Here is a 26,166-nt window from a genome sequence, read left to right on the forward strand (position 1 = left end):
TCAGTGGCCGTCTGATCAAAATCGGACGGTTTTGAATTAATCTCAATATATTTGAAGTCATAAATTAAAAATTAAATCTGTTTTTGATGGGACGACGATCAAAATCTTATAAAAATTTGAGATCAATTCATTCCATTTTTCTCTTTTTTGAGGATAAATTTACATATTTCAATTATGTGTCAGATATACGAATATCATATCCTATCTATATGAAAATTTTAGTTCAAATCCTTCGATACTCGGTAAAAGATGACTGCCGGGATTTTTATTTTTTATTTTTATAAGAAAACTGTTGGGACTTGCTGTCCTCAAAAAACAATTTGAATTTTAGTCACAAATACAAGTTCAAATCTTATTCATAAATTTAAAAGCCGGTGATTTTTTAAGGACTAAAAATATATTTATCCTAAAAAAAATACAAATTTTAGTCGCTATTAGAAGTAAAAATGGACTACTTTTAAATTAGGGTTAATTAAGTTTTTAGTCCCTATAAATATTCAGAATTTTGTTTTTAGTCCCTATAAAATAAAATCACACTTTTTAATCCTTATAAAATTTTCCATCAACATTTTTAGTCCTTATAAAATTTTTCATAAGCATTTTTAGTCCCTATAAAATTTTTCCATCAGCATTTTTAGTCCCTAAAATGCTTAAGGAAAATGTCACAGGGACTAAAAAGTGTGATTTTATTTTGTAGGGACTAAAAACAAAACTGTGAATATTTATAGGGACTAAAATCTTAATTAACCCTTTAAACTATTATGTTGGTACACCTTAAAGTCTCGTATTATTTAAGAATAAAAGTCGATAGTAGTTTATAAATAACATCTACACTCCTCAATCCAATGAAATGTCTACAAAGCATAAAACCGTGAAAGACTTGTATCAAAAGTGGACACTAAAGAATCTTTTATTGGTGACACATTATATTGGTTTATCCTCTATAAAACTGTGAATATTTATAGGGACTAAAAACTTAATTAACCCTTTAAACTATTATGTTGGTACATCTTAAAGTCTCGTATTATTTAAGAATAAAAGTCGATAGTAGTTTATAAATAACATCTACACTCCTCAATCCAATGAAATGTCTACAAAGCATAAAACCGTGAAAGACTTGTATCAAAAGTGGACACTAAAGAATCTTTTATTGATGACACATTATATTGGTTTATCCTCCATATATTTGCAAATATAAACTTATTCTGACACATAATTGAAATATGTAAATTTATCCTCCATAAATTCATGCATGTTTATCCTCCATAAATTCATGCATGTTTGGTATGACTATGGGTTTGTCTAAATTATACCAAACATGCATGAATCTTTTGCAAATATATGGAGGATAAACATGCATGTTTGGTATGATTATGGGTTTGCTTAAATCACCTTTAGTCACCATATATTTGCAAAAACCAGTTTATATTTAGACCATTGCTTTATATAGGAATGCACTCTAGAGTCATATTTATTCATAAAACATCATATTTAATTTACCCTTGTTGTCGTTATACTTATTTTCTGTTGAGAAATAACATACTTGAATTCCCTTAAAGAAAGAAAAAAAACTTGAATAATTCAGAATATATAGCAGGATACATAGCAATGCAAAAAGAAAAGAAAGGAATGCTTTATTAAATTGAAATAACATCGGCAAAAAAACATCTGGTGTATGTGTATACACCTCAACCTTGGTACATGTTTCCAAGTGTTGGATTATTTCAAAAGCTAGCCCTTGTATATTCTTCTAAATTCCAAATAGGAGGAATTTAAGATTATTCCAAGGGCAATATATTGAATTGTCTGTTTATCTATTTTCTCTTCAAAGGATCTATCTAATTCTTCTCATCACTCAAACAGTGTAGTGTTGTTGGATTGTCTCAATGTCAAGTCCCTTGAGTTTTACAACAGACTCAACATGTCCTTTCAGTGTGTGAAGCTCCCTTAACCTTGCAATTTCAGCACGTTTCTTTGCTTGATCTGCAAGTTCAGATAATTCTCTGTAGTTGTTAGATTCATTCAACACTTGATCTGTTTCCGGAGGATTCAAGCCATGTAGTGTGCGTTGAGCTGCGGCCCATTGTGCTTCTCTCTCTCCTTTTCCATAATCCTTCTTTGAGGTGAAGGCAGTCTGCATTACATTACATAGTACAAAAAAACATGGTCAGATAGAAACACAAATTAGAAATTAATCATAATATAATGTTAATACTGTTATAGAATATGAGTTTAAAGGACATAGTTTTACACTGACATTCAATAATAGTCAACTACTATGTCATGTCATCCAAGTCCTTTAAGTAGATTGACAAAGTGATGAGTTTTTATCTTTTGTCAGTGTAAAATGTGTAATATATGCATGCCCCTTTAACTCATATAACATTGATATTGAGAGTTTACCCTATTCTCAGTAATATTGTTCCATGCCTTGCCACTCAAGGCATATCGAATGACGAACTTAAGGACATCCAATGGGATATAGAAAATAATGCTGTAGAGCCAAATGACACCTGCCCAACCCCATCCAATTCCTTTCATACTTGCAAACTCCCAATTTGCATACACAGCTATCAGTGTGGCAATCTAATAAAAAACATAAAATGAAATTAATACCATAACAAAGAGACGAAAAAATAATTAACAATATTCAATTATTTCAAACTTTAGATTACCAACAAAAAGAATACTCACCAGCTGTGCTATGAGAAAGGCAACCATAAGAAGGATGCCTGGACGTTCGACGAAAGACCAGCTCCTTGAGCGTGTAACAAAGATGAGAGCTTGACTTACAGTACTCACTTGAAGGTAAACAGCAGCTGTGAGTTCTTCGTGGTTCTCCCTGATAGAATGCACTCCAAATTTTTCCTGCAAATAGTTTTTCACTTTATAGATTAAGCATGAAGGCTGAAAATAATGAAATGATAATTTTACAACATTTTGGAAAATCATATAAAATCTGACAGTCTTACCGTGAAAAAATCAGATGCATGAGCAGCCCAAAAGAAGACAACAGTCATAACAGCAAGGTAAGCACCAAGCACTATGCCTGTGGCAAAAATTTCCTTCAACTTCCATGAATCTGGCATAGGAGATGGCTTTACTCTATCCTTCGAAATGGTCATGATAGTACCATCATTAAGTATGGCAATGATCAAAACCATAAAAGGAGAGAAATCAAATTTCCAAATTAGAGCAAGGAGCATAAAGCCAAGCACAATTCGGATTGTTATGGAAACTGCGTATATTGTGTAGTTCTTCATTCTTTGAAAAATAGCCCTGCTTGTGAGGACTGCACTCACAATAACACTCAATCCAGGCTCTGTGAGGACTATGTCAGATGCACCTCGAGCTGCATCAGTTGCATCAGCCACTGCAATTCCAATATCTGCTCTTTTCAATGCAGGAGCATCATTCACGCCATCTCCTGTCATCCCAACTATGTGTTTCCTATCCTGGAGTCTCTTTACAATCTCATATTTATGTTCTGCATTTCAAATGAATTCGCATTATTCAAACTCAAATACATTAGCACTCTTGTCTCACTTTCCCTCTGGACTTGAATATAAGCAAAAAAGTGCATGTAGACATGTATTTTTTTTTGGGACCAGATACACGTACATTTTTACTTATTTATGAGTCCAGAGTAAACTGATAATACAAATTTTATGTATATATTACCAGGGAAGACACCAGCAAATCCATCAGCCTTCTCAATAAGCTCATCGACCGGAAGCGAAGCAATTGATGCATCCTTGTGCTCGCCAAGGAGGGAGGATGAAGGATACATGTTACTTCCCATGCCCAGCCTACGACCGGTTTCCTTGCCAATAGCTAGCTGATCACCAGTAATCATTTTAACGTTTACTCCGAGATTGAGGGCCCGTCTAATGGTTTCTGCACTGTCATGCCTTGGAGGATCAAAGAGAGGCAATAGACCGACAAACGTCCACGGTCCTCCTGAACTCTCCTTGCTTTTTTCTGGCACTTCCTAAAAAGTATGCATAATTCCTCATAAAAACTTATTTTGATTCATTCAATCAAAAGTCATCATTAATAAGAAGTAATAAAAGCTTACTTGTTTGCCAACAGCAAGGGAACGGAGACCGCGTTCAGCAAATTTATCAATAATGGAAATAGCTTTCCTCTTTACATCTTCTCTAAGGTTGCACAGATCAATAATCTAAAAGGAAATTCAAAAATGTATTGTCATGTGAAACGATAGATGTCAAATATGACTGGTGAAAGGTCTATTTGTTTACCTGCTCCGGTGCCCCTTTGCTTACTCGGTGCCAATTACCGTCAGTGTCTATGTATGTTATGGCGGTACGCTTGTCGACTGGATTAAAGGGAAGGAAATGCACCTCTGTAAGACCTTCTCTAGCCTGCACAAAGCAGCATAATAAGTTTTTCACAGTCATTTTATCTATAAAATAATCTACCAAACTTCTTATGGTTATTCATCACAATCAATAGTTTTTCATGCATGTCTCAAGAACCACCCTAGCTAGTAGATTTCACAATGCTAAAGTTCGAATGCTCAGCTAGAAGTTACAAACCTCTTTTGGATCACTCAACATTCCTACAATGCAAGCATCAATAGCATCTTGGTTCTCCACCCTAGAGGCTCTAGCTCCAAGCAAAATTACCATGTCCTTGTCGGTATCTCTTGAAAATACCTTCAAATATGGACAAAAAATATATGAAATGATTCTAAACAAATGACCATCATAAAACAATGCAAGTTATTAATTAAACATTAAATTTGTGTTACAAAAAACATATACATCAAAGTGAATATTAAATCATTTAAGTAGTGATTTATCTTTCTCGTGCTTACCTCAACCAAATTCTTGTCCACGGTAAGTTTGTTCAATGTTAGAGTTCCAGTCTTGTCACTACATAAAACATCCATCCCAGCCATTTCCTCAATGGCTGTCATTCTCTTTGTGATAGCACCTTGTTGAGACAACCTATGTGAACCAATAGCCATTGTCACTGACAACACTGTTGGCATTGCAATAGGAATCCCTCCAATGAGAAGCACCAATAGATTGTCAATTCCACTCCTATACTTGCGGCGCTGAATCGGATACATGACAACAATCTCGATGACCATTCCCACAGCAATTGAGCAAATGCAGAAGTTACCGATGGCTGTCAACACCTGATCATCATAGCCATAGACATAAAATTGCATTTTAGTGCTAAAAGTGAAACAAAAGTAAGCAAAAGCAAAATCATATTAAGGAAACATTAGAATCACATTTTGCCGTCCATCCAACTTTCTCGTTATATTAAGAAAATACACTTCAGTACTGATTTTTCGTCATTAATTCAACCTTTTCTAGTAGTGATCAGCATATATTAATGAACAAATTTTGCAGCATTATTGAAGTCAGAAAATTAAGAGTTAAGTACCTTTTGGAAATGACCAACTTGGTTAGTGCTGTCGACCAAATGAGCAGCCTTACCAAAGAAGGTGTGCACACCAGTAGCAATTACAATCGCCTCGAGTTCTCCTTGCTTTACAGTAGAGCCAGAGAAGACTTCATCACCAGGGTTCTTGGTTGTTGGCAAGGACTCACCAGTGAGTGCAGATTGATCAATCTTAAGAGGATCTCCGTCCAAAAGACGAGCGTCGGCTGGAACGATGTCTCCTAATTTGATGCTGATTATATCTCCTGGTACCAATATAGCAGCCTCTTGCTCAGTCCACCTTCCATCTCTCAGAACCTGTCAATTACCATCCAAATAGAGCAACATGTCACACACACACCATTCAGATAAAATAAATAATCTAATCATTCTTGTGAACTAGCAAGACCTTATCCTAAATAATGGCCTATGCGACTAATATTATACCTTGGTTTTGGGAGCAAGACCAGCCATAAGTGCTGCAGCAGCATTTCCAGCATTGTTTTCTTCTATAAAACTAATGGTTGAGTTAATGATAAGCAAGGCCATAATTCCAACAAAATCCTGCCAATCTGGTGGTTCCCCCTGTATGTTACAAGTGACGAGACAGTAAAAAACAAGCAAAAAAACATAAGCAAATCAAATATAACAATAGCCATGTAATAGCCTAATCATATGAAGAACGTACCCCTCCATTTGCCAATGCAATAGCCATGATAGCAGCAGCTTCCATGACCCATGAGAGGGGATTCCACATAAAGCCCAAGAATTTCAGGAATTTGCTTTCCTGTTTGAGTGCAAATTAATTAAGATTAGTCATTGTTATGAATTAAGAAATTTTGTAAAAATGCAATTATAGATTAGTTGCATGATGGATTGATGATTACCTTCTTTTCTTCCAATTTGTTTGGTCCAAAAACTTCCAATCTCTTTTGGCCTTCATCATTAGTGAGACCTTCTTTAGTACAATTCAATTCTCGAAACACTTCATCAACAGGGATTCTCTCCTGCAAATCAACCACATTGCTTTTTAATAACAACAAAAATGAATGAATATAACTTATAACATTTGTAGCATCGACACTTCTGATCGAATGTATGTATGGTGTCCAACACATCTCAGTGTCGGACATCAACACCACACCGACAAATGATTATTGTTGTCGACATGTCAATGTCTGTTATTCATAGATTGTAACAAATAAAATGTAACAAACGGTGAGTTTTTCAAAATCACAGTGACATTATGATTTTGTTGAAGCTAAGTATGGCTTTTACCAAAATCACAATGACTCATCGTGATTCTAAAGCTACGCTTCACCGTCAATCAAAACATTCACAAAGTAGAAAAACTTACGAGGTCAACAGCCTCCTTCTTAATATCCTCGAGGGTTGTCATATTGTTGTTCCTTAATAATTAGAAAGAGAGTTAGTTTGTTGTTTAAGAAATACCAAGTTGTTAAAGCAGATGTGTAAATGTGTATATATATAAGGAAAAGAATAGTAAGTAATACACACAAGTGATCATTCATTCATTCATCAATCAATGGTGTGAGTGAGTTTCTCCTTTCAAATCTAACTCTAAAATCACTCCTTGTCACTCATTCACTAACAAACTTGGTCTATTCTCTTTCTTACATTTTTTAATTTTTTTTTTGGGTTATATTTAACCAATAATAACCAATTCAAATATGTAATTAATTAATTTTTTAAATAATAAAATCAAATTATAGTAGTGAAGCAGCGAGACTTGTGGGTTTTGTTTTGACTTTGTTCATGCCATTAAATTGTTTCATGCATGTGGCAATTCATTGTCCTTAGATCTAACTACACTACATTTGAAAAAAACAACGTGCATTGTAATAGGTAATTGACACATATTAAGACTAACAACCATACTCGTGGCCATAAGCTATAAATTCGTGATATAAACATTTTGTAGAGATGTTGCCCAATTAATTTTCTTCATTTTGTACAAATTTATGCACTTACCTAGCTCAATTGTGATAATGACCGTATTGTTAAACCAGACACTTTTTTTCAATCTAGAATCTCGTACTTGTGGTTGTGGTTGAGTGTTTAAGTTTTAGATGATCCTCGAGTTTATTTATAAACCAAATTAAAAAATCAGACAATTATCCTCGTGAGTTTAGCTCATTTGATAAGGGATAATGTATATTTTAGCTCACTTATTCACTTTTAAGGTGAATTTTTCTAGCTGCTAGACTACTTAACAAAAAAAGAAAAAAAAAAATCAAACAATTGTACTTCGTGTATGAGTTTTGGTAAGCTCTCTAATTATTTTTTTTGACACATCACAACAAAAATTGAACCAAAACAAATCAATTATTTTTTATTATTAGTTTTTATAATTTTTCTCTCTATTTCTTTTTTTTTTTTTTTAGATGAAGTGGCAAACCACTGAAACTCACACACAACTGTGAGGTTCCGAGTTCGAACTCGGATCACGACGACCGACCTTACAATTTCGACATTTGCCAATTGAGTTAGGACTTCTAGACTTTTCTCTCTAAATTCTAAGAGTAATGATATTTGAACAACTTTTTTGCTACAACTTTTGGGACAACCTTGTTGTGCTCTCTTTTCATTGATCAAAAACAATGGAGAGAGAAAAAGGAAGAGAGAGAATAAGAAGATAATGTGAATATGAGAGAGAAAGTTGTAAAAAAATGGTTGTACAAATATCATTTCTCAAATTCTAAACAACTCAATGTGACATTTAAACACAAGATCTTGGTGTACACTTGGCGTTTGAGCCATTTAGTGATGATGAAATTCTATTTCTAACGCTCTTTTTGATATTCATTCTTTTATTAGATGAAACTTATTTGAGTCTAACATTTGAAAATGAATTTCATGTAAAATTGTGAGACTCATATGACTTCTCTCCAATAAGAGAGAACGTTAAAGAAAGTGTTAAAAAGAGTGTTCATACCATTTTCAAAGGTACAATTGATAGGATGAGATACATACACTGTTCAGTTACATTATTTAAAAATGTTAGAAGAACTACCTCTTTAACGCTTTCTAACGCTCACTTTTTTATTAGACGAAATTAAAATTCATATGGTTAGATCTCATCACTTTATATGAGAAGTTTAATAATAATCTAATTTCGCCTCCAATATTTTTGAAAAATCACCATTTTTTCGAGCATTTCAGATTATTTTTTCATTCCATGACTCCACCAAACTTCTGTCCACACTTTTTTCTTTTTAAAACTTTTGGAATTTAAGTTTTTTTACCGGATCTTTCAAAAAACAAAACTTTCAGTATGACTATTTAATATTTATACCTGACCTCTCGCTTCTTCTCTCTTGTTTTCCCTCTCTTTTATCTATATAAATGTTATATTTAAATTATTTTCTTTTATCTTAATTGTCAATACTACTCGCAAAAGTAGGATACAATACGTATGTTTTTTTTTGTAAAAAACTCATATTTAATTTATTAAATTCTAAATTTTAATAAATAAACTTTTTATGGCGTTCTAAACATGTCAGCGTAAGAGATTAAAAATTTAAAAATTTAAAGATAATTAAACAAATTTGATTTAAGAATAGACTAAAATTGGTGCATAAAAGTAAAAGACTAATAAATAATAAAAGATTAAACTTAAAAAGGTCTCCATTTTGTATGGACCAAAAATATATTTAACCATTTAAAAAAAAAAAAAAAGGCCATTACTTTTCTCACAATGTGAGGTTCTCGGACGCCCTATTCGGATTCTAAAATCCGAAATATTTCAATGTGTTTTTCGAGGTTTTATGGGATTTTTATGTAGTTCGGATTCTAAAATTCGAACGGCATAGGACGCGTGAGAAACTCATAGGGTGAAAAAAGAAATAGTGAATTTTTTTTTGTTCCAGACCAGCTAGAAGCCCACAAAAGCAGGGCCCATTAAACCAAAGCCCAAGACAAATCAAGCAAAACACGGTGACAGAGCACACGAAGCCTTGTGCGGGTCACTGCACTAGAGTACTTCTTGACTCCATCATCACCGTGCACGTCATCTCCAACAATCCCCTAAGATAACGCCGCAACTTCATGAGAACCGTTAGTGCTCTTTGCGCCTATATAAGAGTGACTCAGCGTCACCATCAAGGTACACTTCACTTTTCATCACTTTTGCACATAACAACCTTTTCGGATACTGACTTGAGCGTTGAAGTGTTAATGTGTCAGCAGACACCCTTCTCCTCCACCGTGAAGACTCAACCATCGCCACACCAGAGCACCGTAAAAAACAGTTCCATTTCCTCGATCGTCACCGGACCGATCAATATTTAACCATGTTTTTTTATCATTTGCTACATAACTCCACCAAATATCTAGAGCACGTGTGAGTTTTTTCAAAAATAAATTATGTATCGGACTTTTTAAAATATGGAATAAATTATGTATCGGACTTTTTAAACTATGGAAGTACTGGTATGAATACATACCTACGCATTTGTTTTTGGAAGGCGCTATACTTTTATATTCAGTTTGTTGATTTATAAAAAGAAATAAAAATGATTTCTTGACATAATCTACCACATGTAAGTAAAGGTAAAAATTACATTCAACTACAAATTTTTTATATCTTTCTACAAACAACCATGTAACTTTTAATGATGGTTTTGGTTGTTATTAGAAGTCAATCATTGCAACATATGTTAGAACTAGCATGATTTGATTTCATATAATTTTGAGCATTATATGTAACTTGCTAAGTGATTCAAGTATGTTAATTTCTCAAGAAAATAAGTAAAACCAAGGGCTTTATGATTTTTTTTTTTTCTGTTAATATAAAACTAGTTACAAACTCGTGCTTCGCACGGGTTCAATAACATATTTGATAAAAAAATTCTTTGAAAGAAGAGATGTTAAAACGACAGAACATTGTGATTCATCATAAAATATGTATGGGCTGATTAAGAAAGCATCTAATCAGTTTCTGAGATTACGAATTGACATAATATTTAAAATGAAAACAATTGGAACTAATAAAGGAACCAATGATGTGTGAATTATGATTACATATTATCCAAAATTACAAAAAAATAAAAAATAAAGTGTTTTTGTCATAGAATTACCAAAAAAGGATTGATACCCATATTTACATCAAATGAAATCAAGCAAAGAAGTAACATCAGTGAGTGGAGATAATCCAGTCTAGGATTAGAGATAAGGTGATATGTTGAAAGTGCGGATCATGAACACCAAATCTTTATTTGGGAACGACTTGATCGTGCATATTTTTAGGTGGCTTCTCTAGATCAAAAATTAACTTGCCACCTCCCTCTAACATATTTCTCGGCAAAATTTGAACTATTGGCCGCCTAAGTATTTTTTGTAACTTGCTCTTTTTGTCCTTATCAAGCGACACTTATACCTTTTTTGAGCTTGTTTGTCGATGAGTGTGATTGTTTTCCGTGTTCCTTTTAGAAATGTCTTTGATATATCATTTGGGAAGTGTTAGGTACAAAACAAATTGCAGTGTTAATTAGATGTTATATATATGTACATTTCTAAAACATTTATCAAAGCATCATAAAGATTTGTTGTAGGAAAAGAGCTTGTTTTATTTTGTTCAAGAGATTATGAAAACAACGTTATAATTAACATGATACTAATTGGAACCAATGAAGGAACCAATAATGTGCAGATCAACGTTACATAATAATTAGGTTTATAAAAGAGACTGCAAGTGTCATAGACTAACCAAAAAGGGATTTTTGTCAATATTTACATCAGACAAAATGAAAAGAACAAATGGCATCCCAAAGTCAAGATAGTTTACGACTATAGTCCAAAGCGATACGTCAAAATAGTAGAAGTTCAAATAGTTTAACAACAAAGATCTACTTTGGAACAACTCGAACGCGCAAGTTCTTCTGTGACTTTTTGAGATCAAAGATGAACTTACCACCTTCTTCCATCACTCGTTCTCTGCAGAAATTGAACCACTGCTCACCCAAGTATTTTTCATAGCTTGCTCGATCGGCTGTAATGTGGCGATAGTTATACTGTCTCTGTGTCTGGTCATCAATGAGAGTGATTGTTTTGCGTTTTCCTTTCAGAATTGTTCTTTACACCTCGTTTGGGAAATGCTAAACAGGGAAATAACTACAATATTAGTCTAATGCATATTAACATGGATAAGATGTATGCGAATATAGTTACATATAATTTAATTTATAAAATAAAGGTAGCATAACTGATTTTAAGTTAAAGAAAATGCACCATGACTTCTAATTTATCTTCCTATTATCTTAATATAAAGTCTAGATAAATGCATGCATCTACATTATATGTACCTCGTTGACCAATTAACATTTTTGAAACAAATAGAAATTAAGCATCACTTCCGCATGGGCATATATAGCTTGCACAATTTGACCTTGATGTCTTCGAATATTTGGTGCAACTCTCAAAATACAATCCAAACTGGTTAGGATTGAATTTAGTTGTTTTTCCAAATAGTGATGCAGTATGTACCCTAACACAAATTATGCACATGAAATAAAGAATAATGCAATATGTATTATTGCATTATTTGCCTAACCTGAGACAGTTTGGAAAAATTGTTGTACGAAAGTACGTTGAGAAGAAGTCGAACTCTGACTTAAGTTCTATCTGAAGTTTTGACTCTGAGCTTGAGAAGTGTTAAGGTCACGACAACAGTTAAATAAACATGGTCAAAAAACAATCAAATTGGATTGTGAAATAATAAGTTACTCTAACACTGTATTGTGAAATCATAATGCAAACTTACTAAGTCTTAAACTTATCAACAACTGGATGATGTAGGTTGATGAGCAGCCTCGAACTTAACCAATTGTTACATATATTTGGGCTGTCATTAACTACAAAATGGAAGCAAAGAACTCAAGGTAAATAGATGGTAAATGATAAAGCTACGGAGTATTTTTCCCATAGTGTTACATCAACTATATTCCCACTACATAAGGAAAAACATCTTTCGGGTCATTATTAAACTTATATAAAATCCTATCATCTGATGCTGACAAAATAGAAAATAATACCTTTTCTATTTAGCAATGTTTAGTTTTTTTGAATAAGAAAAAGATATGCTGTTACAATATATATATATATATATATATATATATATATATATAATTTTGAAGAAAAGACATCTACAATTTTACTTTTAATTCAAATCAAAATTTTATAAAAATAATCATTCGCATTATGCAACGCCAAAAAAAATTATACGCATTAGCGTAACAAAAAATAGACACACATAAAGTATTACTCTAAACGCTAATATGTGTGTGTGTGTGTGTGTGTATTTGCGAGGTTGAAGAAAGAAAATAAAAATATTTGGTATCATTAAATGATAGCGTGAATAAAAATATTTGTGAGGTTGTTATGATTAAACGATATTTAAATTAAATATATAAGTCATAAAAAGATAATAAAATTCCTTTGAAAAAAAGGTAATAAAATTAAATGGAACCTCCTTAAAAAAAATTAAATGGAATGGTTAAAAAAAATTAAATGGAAGAAAAAAACATATTGAAATATAATATTAGAAAATAAAAGAAAATGTTCCCAACGTGAATTGAAGAGAGATGCTTGTGAAATAAATTGTCGAGAAGTAGTTTTTTGAAGTAGCATTCAACAACTTTTGGCCAAAACTCATTCCATTCAATTTTATGCATTAAAAAAGTACCTTTGTTAGTAAGTACTTAATTGATATCGTATTTGGTCTAACTTCTCCTTAAAAATTTAGAGAAGTTGAAAAAAAGTGGGTCAAACCGTATCTTAATCTTTCACAACAGCAGTGTAGAACCAATTGAATTTGGGAGAAAAAAAATAAAAAAATAGTTAAAAATAAAAAAATTGGAAAATAGTCAAAAGTTTTTAAAAATATAAAAGTTGGAAAATAGTTCAAAAAAATCGGTGAGGTAGAACTCAACCAAACAATACTAAAAAAAAATTATATGCATTAGCGTAACAAAAAACAGACAGACGAACATAAAATATTACTCTAAACGTTAATATATGTGTGTATATATTCGCGAGTTTGAAGAAAGAAAATAAAAATATTTGTTATCATTAAATGACAACGTGAATAAAAATATTACTGAGGTTGTAATGATTAAACAATATTGAAATTAAATATATAAGTGATAAAATGATAATAAAATTCCTTTGAAAAAAAGATAATAAAATTAAATGGGACCTCCTTAAAAAATTAAATGGAACGGTTCAAAAAAATAAAATAAAATAAAGTTAAATGGAAAAAAAAAACATATTGAAATATAATTTTAAAAAATAAAAGAAAAGGTTCCCAACGTGAGTTCAAAAGAGGTGCTTGTGAAATATAATGTCGAAAAGTAGTTTTTTAAAGTAGCATTAAACAACTTTTGGCCAAAGCTCATTCCATTCAATTTTATGCATTAAAAAAAGTTCCCTTTCTAGTAAGTACTTAATGAATATTGTGTTTGACCTAACTTCTCCTTAGAAATGTAGAGAAGTAGAAGAAAAAAAACCGGGTCAAAGGTATCTTAATCTCCCACAATGGCAGTGTAGAAACAACTGAATTTTGGAGAAAAAATTGGAAAATAGTTAAAAGTTTATAAAAATTGGAAAATAGTTAAAAAAAAAAAAAAACATCGGTGAGGTAGCACTCAACCAAGCAACACTAAAAAAAATTATATGCATCAACGTAACAAAAACACAGACTGATGGACATAAAATATTACTCTAAACATTAATGTGTGTGTAAATATTTGCGAGGTTGAAGAAAGGAAATAAAAATATTTGGTAGGTTATGATGATTAAACAATATTGAAATTAAAATAATTGATATTATGTTTGACCTAACTTCTCCTTAAAAATGTAGAGAAGTTGGAAAAAATTCGGGCCAAACGATACATTAATCTCCCACAACGGCAATGTAGAAGCAACTGAATTTGAGTGAAAAAATTGAAAAATAGTTAAAAAAAACTAAAAATTGAAAAATGGTTAAAAGTTATTAAAAAAATTTAAAAAAATAAATTAAAATATTGATGGGGGCAAAATGGGAAATATGTCATAAAAATGATGAGGTGGCACCAACAAAACCCCACCAATTAGTAAATTACAAAAATGGTGAAATTATAGGGATTAATATTTAATATATAGTAAATAGATAGATTGTACTACAATGTTATGCTTTTGTACATGTTCATGATAGACCGCCTAAATTTTAGTTTTCATAGTTGTAAAATTTAGAATATAAAGTTAAAAAGATGGAAAGAGGAAAGAGTTGAATAATGAGTATTTATCAAATAATGTGTGTGTGGAAACCCTACAAAACCCCTCTGCCAAATAGACCCTAAGCATATGTGCAAAGTAGCAACAATATGAACGAGGTCATCATCAAAGCAAGGAGAGAAACCTCTTGTGTGGAACAGCCATTAGGTAACCGTGGGTAAGCGTCGGGTGGTGGCATACTACATTCATCACCGTTGAAATAAATCTTCTCCGGAAAACCCCAGCCGCTACGGAAACTAAAACTTGATTTATTCTTTCGAAAAAGTAGCTCCGACTGTACGTTACCATTAGGACCAGCTTGCATGAGTACATCATTGAAAAATTTAACTCCCCAAAGCATTACAGTATCATCTGTTAAGACCAGTTTTTCATTAGTACATCATTGATTTTTATATTGATAAGATAGCAAAACCTTTGAATATAATGAACAAACACAAACTTACTTGTTGATCCATATGGAGCTAATGATTTGTAGTTGTAACTGAAAATTTGTGTCAATTTATCAAAATTTGGATGTTGAACAACCACGTTCCAGTCTGAGTAATTCTTTCTGTAATTGAAATTAAAAACGGTAATCTTCACGCGCCAATACTCATAGTAGTTATACTTAATGTGCCAGTGAACTTTAATCGGACACATATGCCTAGTACATTCAACTAAAGGCTCAACACCTTTCTCTCCAGGGCTGTTAACAATCGAGGCCAAATTCGATGAATTACTTGAACTGTAACCACACATGAAAAGGAAACATGTGAGTGTATAATATTAATTTCAGTCCCTTTACAATTTCAAGGACTAAAGTGAGAAATCGCGGTGTCAAAGACTAACACATTTATTTACTCTATTAATTACAATTTAGAAGGAAATCACAATTAATTACAATTTAGAAGGAAATCACAGTGTCAAAAAAGTAATGAAATCTTACTCTATACAACTTCCTGATTGAAATGAGTTGTCTTGGCAGGCGCATGAACAGTTCGGGCAGGGTACAATATTCTCGCTATAGAAAGATGAGAGGGAAACGCAGCAATTTGGAGGTTTCTGAACTAGAAATTGTGAATATGTGCATGTCACCTTCCATGTCACTGCAACAAATCAGAGTAATGTTAATTAAGGTATAAGTAAATCATAATATGTGTTGTCATAGAAATAGTCTATGCTATAAGTGCTAAATTAAGTTATTTATTCAAACAGAGCTGATAATTATACGACAACTTAGGAGAATTGGTAGTCGTAGGTTTACAAAATATACTTACAAATTGCTTCAGTCACTCTCCTTTCGTTCGGTGATGTGAATTCAGTAAGTTCCGCAATTTTTGGTTGGTTGCATGTATAACCTGGTCCTGGTGTTTTCAAAGTGAAATTCTGCGGCGCTATGATGGCAGTTTTGTTATTGCCAGCTCTACCGACACTGACTTGAAACGCTGCAACTGCATTTGGCGGATCTTGTGCCCATGTTCTTAGTACACCACCTTTGCAGCAATTTGCAAATTGTTTATTATAGGGCGTTCCAGGGTGCAAGTCTATAATTGTTGGATCCTTCTTACAACAATGTGGGAAGGTTTCCGTAAACTCTGAGCAATCTCCTTGATCAGTTGCTTCCCCTCCCACCACAGCCCATATGATCTCTTTCTCTACCCAACTCCATCCTACGAACCATCCGGGTGCTGTTATATGACGATATTGTTGAAAGTTGTTTATTGTAACTACCGCCTGTCCAGTTTCAATTGTTTCTTAGACATCACAATATAAACTCAATTCATTCTAAATGACCGTTGCGGCTATTACAAATAAGAGTTTAATAAAACCTTATGCCTAACTCAACCCTTCAAAATCAGCTTGTATGGAAGAGGATGTCTTCCACTTGTGAACACTTTTTCATGTCATTGGTCCAATGTGAGACTAGTTAGAACTAGATTGCTTAGACAACAAGTTACCTTGCTAAGTAGTTAGTTTAAGTGATCCTATGTGACTACATGCACAATAAGCTAGAATAGAGCTTCATTTGTATATAAATAAAGGTTACTCACACTATACTAATTATGCTAGTATGGTTATTAAAACTTTACAATAAGCTCTTGTACTTGTAAGAGTTTATTCAATTATTTTACAACTTTTTAATTGTGAACATTAATAGGTGATAAAGTAAGAATGCACTCACAACATAACCGTCAGATGTCAAGCTTACAACGTCCCATGTTATTGTGATATTCCCGTTTGGATCAAGTGGATCATAAGCTTCTGAAAGAACAACCAAAAAATGAAGTAATTTTTAATAATTATTAATTTCACTACCAAAATGTTGTAAACAAGCAAGTAAAAAGTACAAAACGAAGGAAGCATATGTAAATGAATCAACACCAAAAGCTTCCGTCAAGAAGCTAATTAATAAAAGGAAGTTGATGTCGCGATATAGTCAGTTCGTGATCCTTGATATTACATAGAACCACATGTAAATTGTTGATACAACTCCAATCATGGTGATCTAAGGCAGCGTTTTAAATAAAGTACCGTGATGGATAGCAACATAACAGTTTTTTATGTTGCCGAAATTTTGACCATGATTAGGTCATATTTGAGTGTGATTCTCCTTAAATATCAAAGATTGATATGAGACTGCTATTTAAAACCCGGCCTTCGGGTCATGGAGATATATATAAAAAAATATATATATGGTCAAGTGAAAAAACTATCATAACAGAAAACGGCATCAAACTGTGGCAATCAACTAAACCGAAAACGGCCAAAACCAGGCTCAAAAAATTAAATCATAAAACCTACTTCGATACAGACGAAACAAGATAACTACCGGCCATATATACAAATTCACATCAATCTCAAACAACGTAAACAAGAGGAACATGCACAAGGAAAAAATAGAAGAAGAAAAAACCTGTTGAAGTGAAAAACAAAGTAAACAAGAGGAACATAAGCATGCATGGACAGTGATTAAGGAAAGGGAAGAAAAACATTTTGTTTGTTGGTGAGAAAACAGTAGAAGAATAGGGTTATATGTGAAAGCGGAGAGTAGGGCAGAAATGTTTGTGAAATTTCCAGGTGAATCTGAGTTGTGAGAAAAACAAACAAATAAATAATTTAGACTGAGAATGTTAGAGAGAGATACGCGGGATACTAAGAATGTTCTGTTCTATACATACATGCAAGAAAAATAAATGTTTAGGTTACTATTTTAGACTGTAATAATTTTTATTTTGGTGAAACGTTGATTAAAATCTCATTTTTTTCATGGGTCTTGTTTTGTTAACGAGTGACCAAGACATTTGTTTAAGGATTCTAAAAAGATAAATTATTTTATAAAAAAATCAAATATTTTGATTTTCAATAATACATTAATTAAATATAATTTAGGAAACACAATTATTATTATTTTGATAAATATTACTATAATAAATAAGGACAATTAATTTTCTTCATAAGTGTAAAGTGATTTATTTTCTTATTTATTAGAATTAAACGCAGTTTCAGTCCCCAATTTAAGTAAATCCAAATTATAGTCCTCTGATTTTTTCCTGCAATTTTAGTCCATTTATTTTTAAAAATTTAGACATTTGATCCACATCTTCCTTTTGTCACAATTTTGATGATATGGTCGTAACTTGAGTGATGTGAATATAACTCTCATATTGATTTGGCGGCCATGTAACATTTTATTTTTCTTTAAATTGCTTAAAACTAATATTGTTACTATTTCTTAAATTAGAAATACAAGTCGGGAAGTACACATCCATAATAGACATATCAAAATTATTGTGCGTCAAATAACATCCAAAGTCTTGGTGATTTTACATATTGATCATTTTGAACTAATAGAAAACTTTTTGGTGGAATAATCATGTTATGTAATTTTTTTTTTTTAATTCTAAAACCTTTTGTTTTAAATTTATCAAATTTATTTTTAGGAATTACATTCTTTGAAATGTAAAGATGAGAATTTTATTCCAAATTATTTTAAAAAAAGATATTCGGATAACATTATAATACTCTCAAGAATCTTATAAATTATTGTGATTAGAGGATTAGGAAGGTTTGATACTCATATATTTTGCATAACAGATGCTATGCCTGATTAGAATTTTTTAAAGGTATGCACGGCCCTTTGCTTTTCATGGCAGGTTACTCTTTATTTTTGTTGCTATAGGATATCATTTGGCTTCCTTTCTCTCTTTTGTGTTCGGGCCTTAATCCAGATTGCATTTTATTTTCATTGTTTTGATAAAAAAAAAAAAAGGATTATAATAAATAGTTAATCACATATGAAAATAATCCATAAAGAATAACTTAGGAAACACGTTAATATTTATAATAAATATAAATAATCCATAAAGACAACTATTTTTTTAAGGGCTATTAATTTGTTTCTTTTTTTGAAAGAAGGGGTATTGCTTTTCTTAATAAGTGTAGGTTAATTTATTTTCTTATTAATTAACCGTATATTTTCTTTACCTATTTCGTGCAGCCATTTAATTCTTTTCCATGTTAGTTAATTACTGCCGTATATGGATTGCAAGGTGCTCCTAGTTCAAAACATTATATTGGCAATTTGTTTAATGGGAAATGCTAACCGATGTCTCGGAATATTAGTTAACATACTAAAAAGTAAATTATATAGTAATTATTACGTTGAAAATTGTGTAATTATTAATTCATAAATAAATCAATAATTTTTTTTTTTTTTTTGTATGCTTAACCAGTGTTCTGGAGGCACCGGTTAGCATAAGTCTTGTTTAATTCACACATTTACAGTTTTGATAATTATTCTATTTGACCGCAATCTGTGCAACTTCAGAATTTCTATATTCAATTCAGTTTTAATAATTCACGATTCAAAACTATAATGTTAATAACATCTTCAATTACCACTCCTAATAAAAAAAACTTAAATTACCAATATATAAAAATATAAAAGACAAATTAAAAAACTCTTACCAACATGACTTAAACACGATCCACCTTTTTTATTAATAATAATAATTTGCCGATGTTATTAGCATTCTAGTCTAAACACCTCGTTGTTCAATTTAGTACACGACGATAGGTTGATTTTGAAACGTGTGAAAAATGGTGTCTTTTTCGTCAAAAGTAGTGCATACAACACTTTGTGATTGGTCAATGTCATCAATGTCACCCAACTCTATGTCACACAAGTGTTATCCCACTTGCACCAGCTGAGGTTTGTGGCAAGGAATGTGGAAGGAAAACGTTTTGCCTAAAGTAAAAAAATATAAATTATTTGGCGTTTGTAAAATGTTCATGAACAAGTGTTGTGCGAAGGTGAGTTAGAGGACAACTATCATATCTCTTTTTGATGCGTTAATATTGAACATATTGGAGGAACTTCGATCACTATCATGCTCTTCAACATTGGGAAAACAAAATCGATATGATAAATATATGGGAAAGGAACGACATCTCCATCTGTGGTTGAGAGCGATATCAAAAATGACTCCCACCTTTGGTCAAGCATATTGTCCCTTGTGAAAAAACAAATTGTTTATAGAACACCAAAGTTCACTATTGATCAACATTTTTTTTTATTGTCACCAACAAAGATTATATGGTCAATATGACTAACCAATGATCAACATTTACTCTCACAACATGAAAGAAAGCCAAATATGGTGAGAAAGAAAAAAAGTATGAAGAAGAAAAGCCCTAAAAGCTTCAGTTATAAAGGGAGGAAAAGGACACCAAGACAAAGAGAAATATACTCACTCATCATCGTGGTGAGCTTAACTAAAAATATAACAAGAAAAAAAAAAAAAAAAAAAAAAAGATAAGAAAGAAAACTTTATTAAAATGTAAGAAGAAATTACAAGAGATTTGTTAGTGTTTACAATGAAGTGGTGATCTCAATTTATAGGCACGACATACCCTAATCCCATGCATTCTACTCCCTCCGTCCCGATATGTAAGCCCCCTTTGCATTTTTCACATTTCTTAAGAAAAGTTGTCAGTGTAATTAATGTGTCTGTTTTGTGTGTTAATATTTTCAAATTGCCCTTTGTTTGTATGTGTATTAAATTTAACTTTTCATATTTTAAGATAAATTAGTAGTATTAATTAGGGGTATGTTTAAGAAAAAAATAATAAATGTATCTAGTAATTTGAAATGGGATATACATTTAGAGAAGAAAATAAAGTCAAATGAGTGCGTAAATATAAGGACAGAGGGAGTAGTAACCTCAAGAAATATACTTTAGGACTATTTGTGATGTATGGATACGCCAATTTTTCGCTGCATCGTATCATATCTGTTAGGATACTTAGGATGCGCCAATTACCTCATATTTCTCTGTTAGTTTTTTTCTTTCAATTTTTTAACTTATCTTTCTCAGACCATTGATTAAAGATAATTTATAAAACAATCCATAATTTTTCTCTTATATGAAATAATTTATATTTTTTTTTGGGTAAAAAATAAATTATATTTCTATTGGTATAATATAATTAATTATATTTTTAAATACGAAATAATCAACGCAATTTACAAATTGGGACGAAGGGAGACAATTTTTTTTTTAGTCAAATAACTTAGTGGCTAGAATTCACATTGTGAATAAATGAGGTGTACGGGATGACGAAGAGAGACAACTTATTAACTTAACAAAGTTAATGGTTCATTCATTATTTTATTTTAGTTTAATGGGAAAAAATGGTGCGTTGAAGAAGACTGACGCAGATTTACCACCACAAGCAAAATAGACAGTCCAACCCAATACATGGCAAAGAAGATAGTACCAAAATCCACATCACCCATATTCCTAGTTCCTACTCATGTCACTTCAACTCTTAGTGTTGTTAATGTTAGATTACCATTATCATTATCATTAACATGATTTTCAGTTACTTTATTGTGTCTTATTTCTATCATACAAACGTTTTTCATGATTTAATATGCATGAGATTAGGTTGTAAACATCAGGTAGATATGGACCTACAAATTTAATTATGGGTCCTTCTTAAGATATCTTGTGTTGGTAAGAAATCAAGGCAATCAAGATTCCCCTTCATAATTAAATATTTCTTTTAAAATGATGTGAAAGAAGAACTCAAAATACGACAAATTATATAAAAGTGTATAAATTTAGACCATGTCCTTGTTGTAAATTTTAGACTTGTGTATTAGAGGGGGTTCTCTCCTACTAGTTTTTACGTTTATATCACACATTTGTATATAAATACTTAATCTTTTGAATTATCACGCAAAACAAAGATAAGTTATTAGTGAAATGAAACAAAGTAATACTGTAGTAGACTTTATGCTCAGATTGCAATTATAATTTATCCTTCTATTTTTTTTGTCTTAACTCTCTTATTCAGATAAATGGACCTCGATAAATTATAGTTGTATTTTCAATTAATTTGACTTTTTCTAAAGTATAACCATTTGGTTATTTGATATTTTGCTCATTATATTTAAGTGATGTATATTTTATTTTATTCAAAAAAACATTAATTTAATTCAAGAGCGATTAGATGAGATAGTAAGAGATCTCTTTTTATTTAATCAAAAAATTTAGATTTGAATCCAACTTTAAAAATATCGATTTGAAGGATTAATTTCTAGCAAGTACGTAGTAATGGTTGGCAATATCACTATTTATGCTTGAGAGTTGTGGGTTGCTACTTTTGTTAACATGGCTTACCTCACCAACTTGTTTCATCCCAATTGAGAAGGTCAATTACTCCAACTGCAAGTGGGTCAAAGATGGAGTCACTGTGACTAGGTATCACTACAATTTACCATTATTAACTTTGAGTACATGATTTGGTGAGTGGACCAATCTTTGTATAGATATTGAAAAACAATGACTGTCACTTACTAACTTTGCTAGCATTCAATTTTCTACGCAGTATGGTCCACTGTCACCCAAAACGTGAGACAGACATAACCAGATCCAAACTCAGTCCTAGGTTGACAATAAGTGTACTCCCAAAATGCTCGACCTTGTTTGAGTACGTGTATACTTTAATCATGTTTTTCTACTTGGTATGTATATAAAGAAATGGTAGTATGTTTCCATGAATATTTATAGAATATCAATTTTTTATAATTTTTATTAACAGGTAACTAATGATATTAAATGTCAAAATTATCCATTAACACAACACATACAATTACATCATTATTCTGGAACGGAGGGAGTAATATACTAACCAGCTACTATATCATACACAGTTAATTAACCTCACTGAATATATCTTTATCTTTTCTTAGCAAAACACAGAATGGAAAATTAGAAACTGCAATAATCCACAAATCATGAGATATACCAATTCTGAGAGCAGAATTTATTTTGAACCTTAATAGAAAATGATATTAAGGGGATCCTTGGCGCAAAGGTAAAAATAGGGTAAGACTGCATACAATACAACAAAAATGGTAGGCTCCCTTTCCGGACCGTGCGTATGCAGAAAGTTTGGCTGCATTTAGTTTCAAAGTATACCAACTAATGTTGTAACAAAAATTACCAACCAATGAAATTTCATATCCTCCAAAGTGTACAAAGCAAATTTGAATTGTGTGATGGATTTTAACTTCTAATAATTTTCATTAAACCAGCAAAGGAGAATTAATTCATTATAACAAAATATCAGCTTTTAGTGAACAGACAAAAATTTAAGACACAATATTGAATATGACATGAATGGTAAAAACACTTAGAGTTTGAGGGACAAGTCAAGCTTCTGCAACTCCTCTTGTTTATTCTTCAAACTTGTAACATTATAACCTCCAAATCCATTTTGCACCTTTCTTGGAGAAAATTTCCCTGATCTTGTAGGTATGGCACTAGTCAAGGATGATGATCCATCAGTTTCTGCCTCAACATGAAGATTCCTTGATGCTGGTTGTGAATATATAGGCAGCTTCTGCCACTGGTTTGGACCACAGTAACGTGACAAACCGAAAAACGGTGTTTGATAAGAAGGTTTTTGAATCATAGAAGAGTGCACCTGAATTCCAAGTGATGATGGTGATCTTTTATAAGAGCCATGCAAAGGTAGAGAAGCCATACTTGAGTACCTGTGTTCAAAATCTAGCGAAACCGCAGATTTGTTTCCTCTTTTTGCCATAGTTCTTTCTCTTTTGTGTGCATTTTGGTGTCCACCAAGTGCCTGTGAACTATAAAACTTTCTTTGGCAATAGTTGCATGAGAAAATCCTTGGCTCTAATTCATTACCATGATTTGATTCCGATGATGAATTCATCGACATGGACGGTTCTGTATCGAAACAGTTTATGAGATTGAGTTCTTGTTTTGACTCATCATCACAAGAATCTTTACTAGGAAGAGTTAAATCCAGTAGAAGATGTTTTTTCTCTTCATTTTCTGTTTGTCTCTTCTCAGAAAATGAGATGTTCAAATTATTAGATAAACATGGCTCTAATCTTAGAAGGTCCATATGGTAGGAAAATATGCAATGATTTTCTTTCTGTATATGTGATCAAAGTTTGGTTTAACAATAAGAAAGAGGAAGTTTGTGAATGATGTAATGTAGCAGTAAATGCTGTGTTATATATGAGTAGAAAAAGATGTCACTATTTTATAGTTACAAGGTCCTAGTATAGCAAGACCTAAAAATCAAGACATTGGTTCTTGTGGTAGAGAGAGAGAGAGAGAGAGAGAGAGAGAGAGAGAGAGAGAGAGAGAGAGAGTTCAGTTACATGAATGACTTTAAGTTTTTGAAGCATCACTCACAGCTATCTGTCACCTTAATGTAAACTTTCAGAATGAAACCAACCTAAGTTATAGATTCATATTTATTTGAGATGATATCACAAACTATGGTATGGTCATTAGTATTATTATGAGGTGCAAATTTTTCTACCATGTGATAGTTAAGTGTGGGACCATTCTTTTTTCATCCTTTTTCTCTTTACTAAAAATATTTCTCTTGAATGATAGTGTAAAATTAATGCCTTGGAACTTTAATAATTGAAGCCTATTCTAGGAATTTCAGAAGACAGTTTCATGTCTTTTCTTTCAAGTAAAAAAGCATGAAATGAAAATTTCCTATTTAGAGACAACTAATCCTAACTTTTGTCCTTAAAAGATCTCTATCTATAATTCATGTCTTCAATATTATATCAACATAATGCTTCTTTTGCCCCACACCACATGCGGCATCATTCTACAGACAATTTAATTTCCAAAATACTCAAAGCTATATCTTTTTCAAGTGGAATTATATTGTTTCTCTTTCAAGTGGAATTACTATTTAATCATAAAGAATATGTTAGCTAGATTAGATAACAAAAGTTGAATATGCAATTGAAAATGTTAGTTAAGTTTCCACTAAGCTAAACTATTGTACCTTTTGTCTCCCAAACACATCTTCACTAGTGTTGGCATAGGCAACAGTAAAATTCTAGGACCTTGATTCCCTGCAATAAAATCTCAGCCATTGATTTAATATCAATCACTCAGATTATACAATCAGTAAAATAATTTTAAACAATCTCGACTATTGATTTAAATCGTACAGTCGAGATCTTTAACTGCATGAAACAGTGACTGCAGCCAAACATATTTGCTAATCATGTAGTAATACAAGTTTAGATCAAAATAAGGTCCCCCATTTCCTCACTTTAACTTTCACTTTCCCTCAACCAATACAAAATGTAGGACACAAGCGACTGAGGCCTAAGGACTTGCATTGAAAATCACATACTTTGGTACCTAGAAATAAATTTTCTCTGACATTGATGGACAAGTAATAACTTTTTGAAATTGATTATTCCTCCTAGATCATGTTCAAGTTTGGCTTGGGTTCAAAATCCTTGACAAAAAAAGGATAAGGACAAGGAAAGGATATGTTTGTGTCTGCCCTCAGATAGGAAAAAGCATTAAGGTAAGGGTATCACCCAGTTAGAAATACAACATACCAAACCTTTTCTTACATACAGAATCTTATAGTATAGCTCCTAGTAGAATAAATTGTATATGTTCAATGAATTAGAAAAGGTCAAAATGCATATGTTTTCATTCCAATTTAGCACATATTTGTAATCAAGGCTTATATATGATAAACACACCGCGAACTTAGAACGATTGGTTCTACAGTGAACATGTCTAAGAACGCGAAAATGAGATGACCGCTCATTCAAACATGCACTTAGTTAATATCATAGCAATACACTTAAGTGATTATAGATTTGTAATCTCCATTATTTTGACGTATTAATACAAACCTAAGTGTATCGTTTTAAATGTAATCTTCATTTACGATACACTCATCCAAACATACACTTAGTTAATATACACCGTAACAAATTAAACTCCCAAACACAGATTCTCTACAATTGTTGTATATATGGTGCAATAGCTGTAGGGGATTCAATTTACAAACTCACATAGTGATCTTGAATATGTCAACATCAAACTGTGTGTATTACTCTTGAACACATATGGATGCTGACATCATCCAGTTAAT

The 26,166-nt window shown here is 31.9% G+C and overlaps 3 protein-coding genes across 3 annotated transcripts; all 3 read right to left on the minus strand.

The window, feature by feature from the left end:
- Nucleotides 1-1,637: 1,637 nt before the first annotated feature.
- LOC25487966 (plasma membrane ATPase 4) lies at nt 1,638-6,431 on the minus strand. Its single transcript, XM_024776236.2, has 13 exons — nt 6,306-6,431; nt 6,107-6,205; nt 5,866-6,003; nt 5,422-5,736; nt 4,841-5,167; nt 4,560-4,679; nt 4,263-4,385; nt 4,079-4,183; nt 3,682-3,991; nt 2,973-3,487; nt 2,695-2,868; nt 2,404-2,586; nt 1,638-2,134 (listed from the first exon to the last, which is right to left on the minus strand). The coding sequence occupies exons 2-13, from the start codon at nt 6,173-6,175 to the stop codon at nt 1,856-1,858; spliced, it is 2,658 nt and encodes an 885-aa protein (XP_024632004.1). The 5' UTR covers nt 6,176-6,205; nt 6,306-6,431; the 3' UTR covers nt 1,638-1,855.
- Nucleotides 6,432-14,770: 8,339 nt separating this feature from the next.
- LOC25487967 (COBRA-like protein 2) lies at nt 14,771-17,681 on the minus strand. Its single transcript, XM_013610134.1, has 6 exons — nt 17,603-17,681; nt 16,871-16,950; nt 15,966-16,422; nt 15,635-15,794; nt 15,153-15,433; nt 14,771-15,060 (listed from the first exon to the last, which is right to left on the minus strand). The coding sequence occupies exons 1-6, from the start codon at nt 17,679-17,681 to the stop codon at nt 14,771-14,773; spliced, it is 1,347 nt and encodes a 448-aa protein (XP_013465588.1).
- A 5,318-nt stretch (nt 17,682-22,999) lies between these two features.
- LOC25487968 (zinc finger protein 1) lies at nt 23,000-24,705 on the minus strand. The gene has a single exon (XM_013610135.3). The coding sequence runs from the start codon at nt 24,133-24,135 to the stop codon at nt 23,392-23,394; it is 744 nt and encodes a 247-aa protein (XP_013465589.1). The 5' UTR covers nt 24,136-24,705; the 3' UTR covers nt 23,000-23,391.
- Between the last annotated feature and the right edge of the window lie 1,461 nt (nt 24,706-26,166).

This window comes from Medicago truncatula, chromosome 2 (assembly GCF_003473485.1).
Source record: "Medicago truncatula cultivar Jemalong A17 chromosome 2, MtrunA17r5.0-ANR, whole genome shotgun sequence".
Lineage (NCBI taxonomy): Eukaryota > Viridiplantae > Streptophyta > Magnoliopsida > Fabales > Fabaceae > Medicago > Medicago truncatula.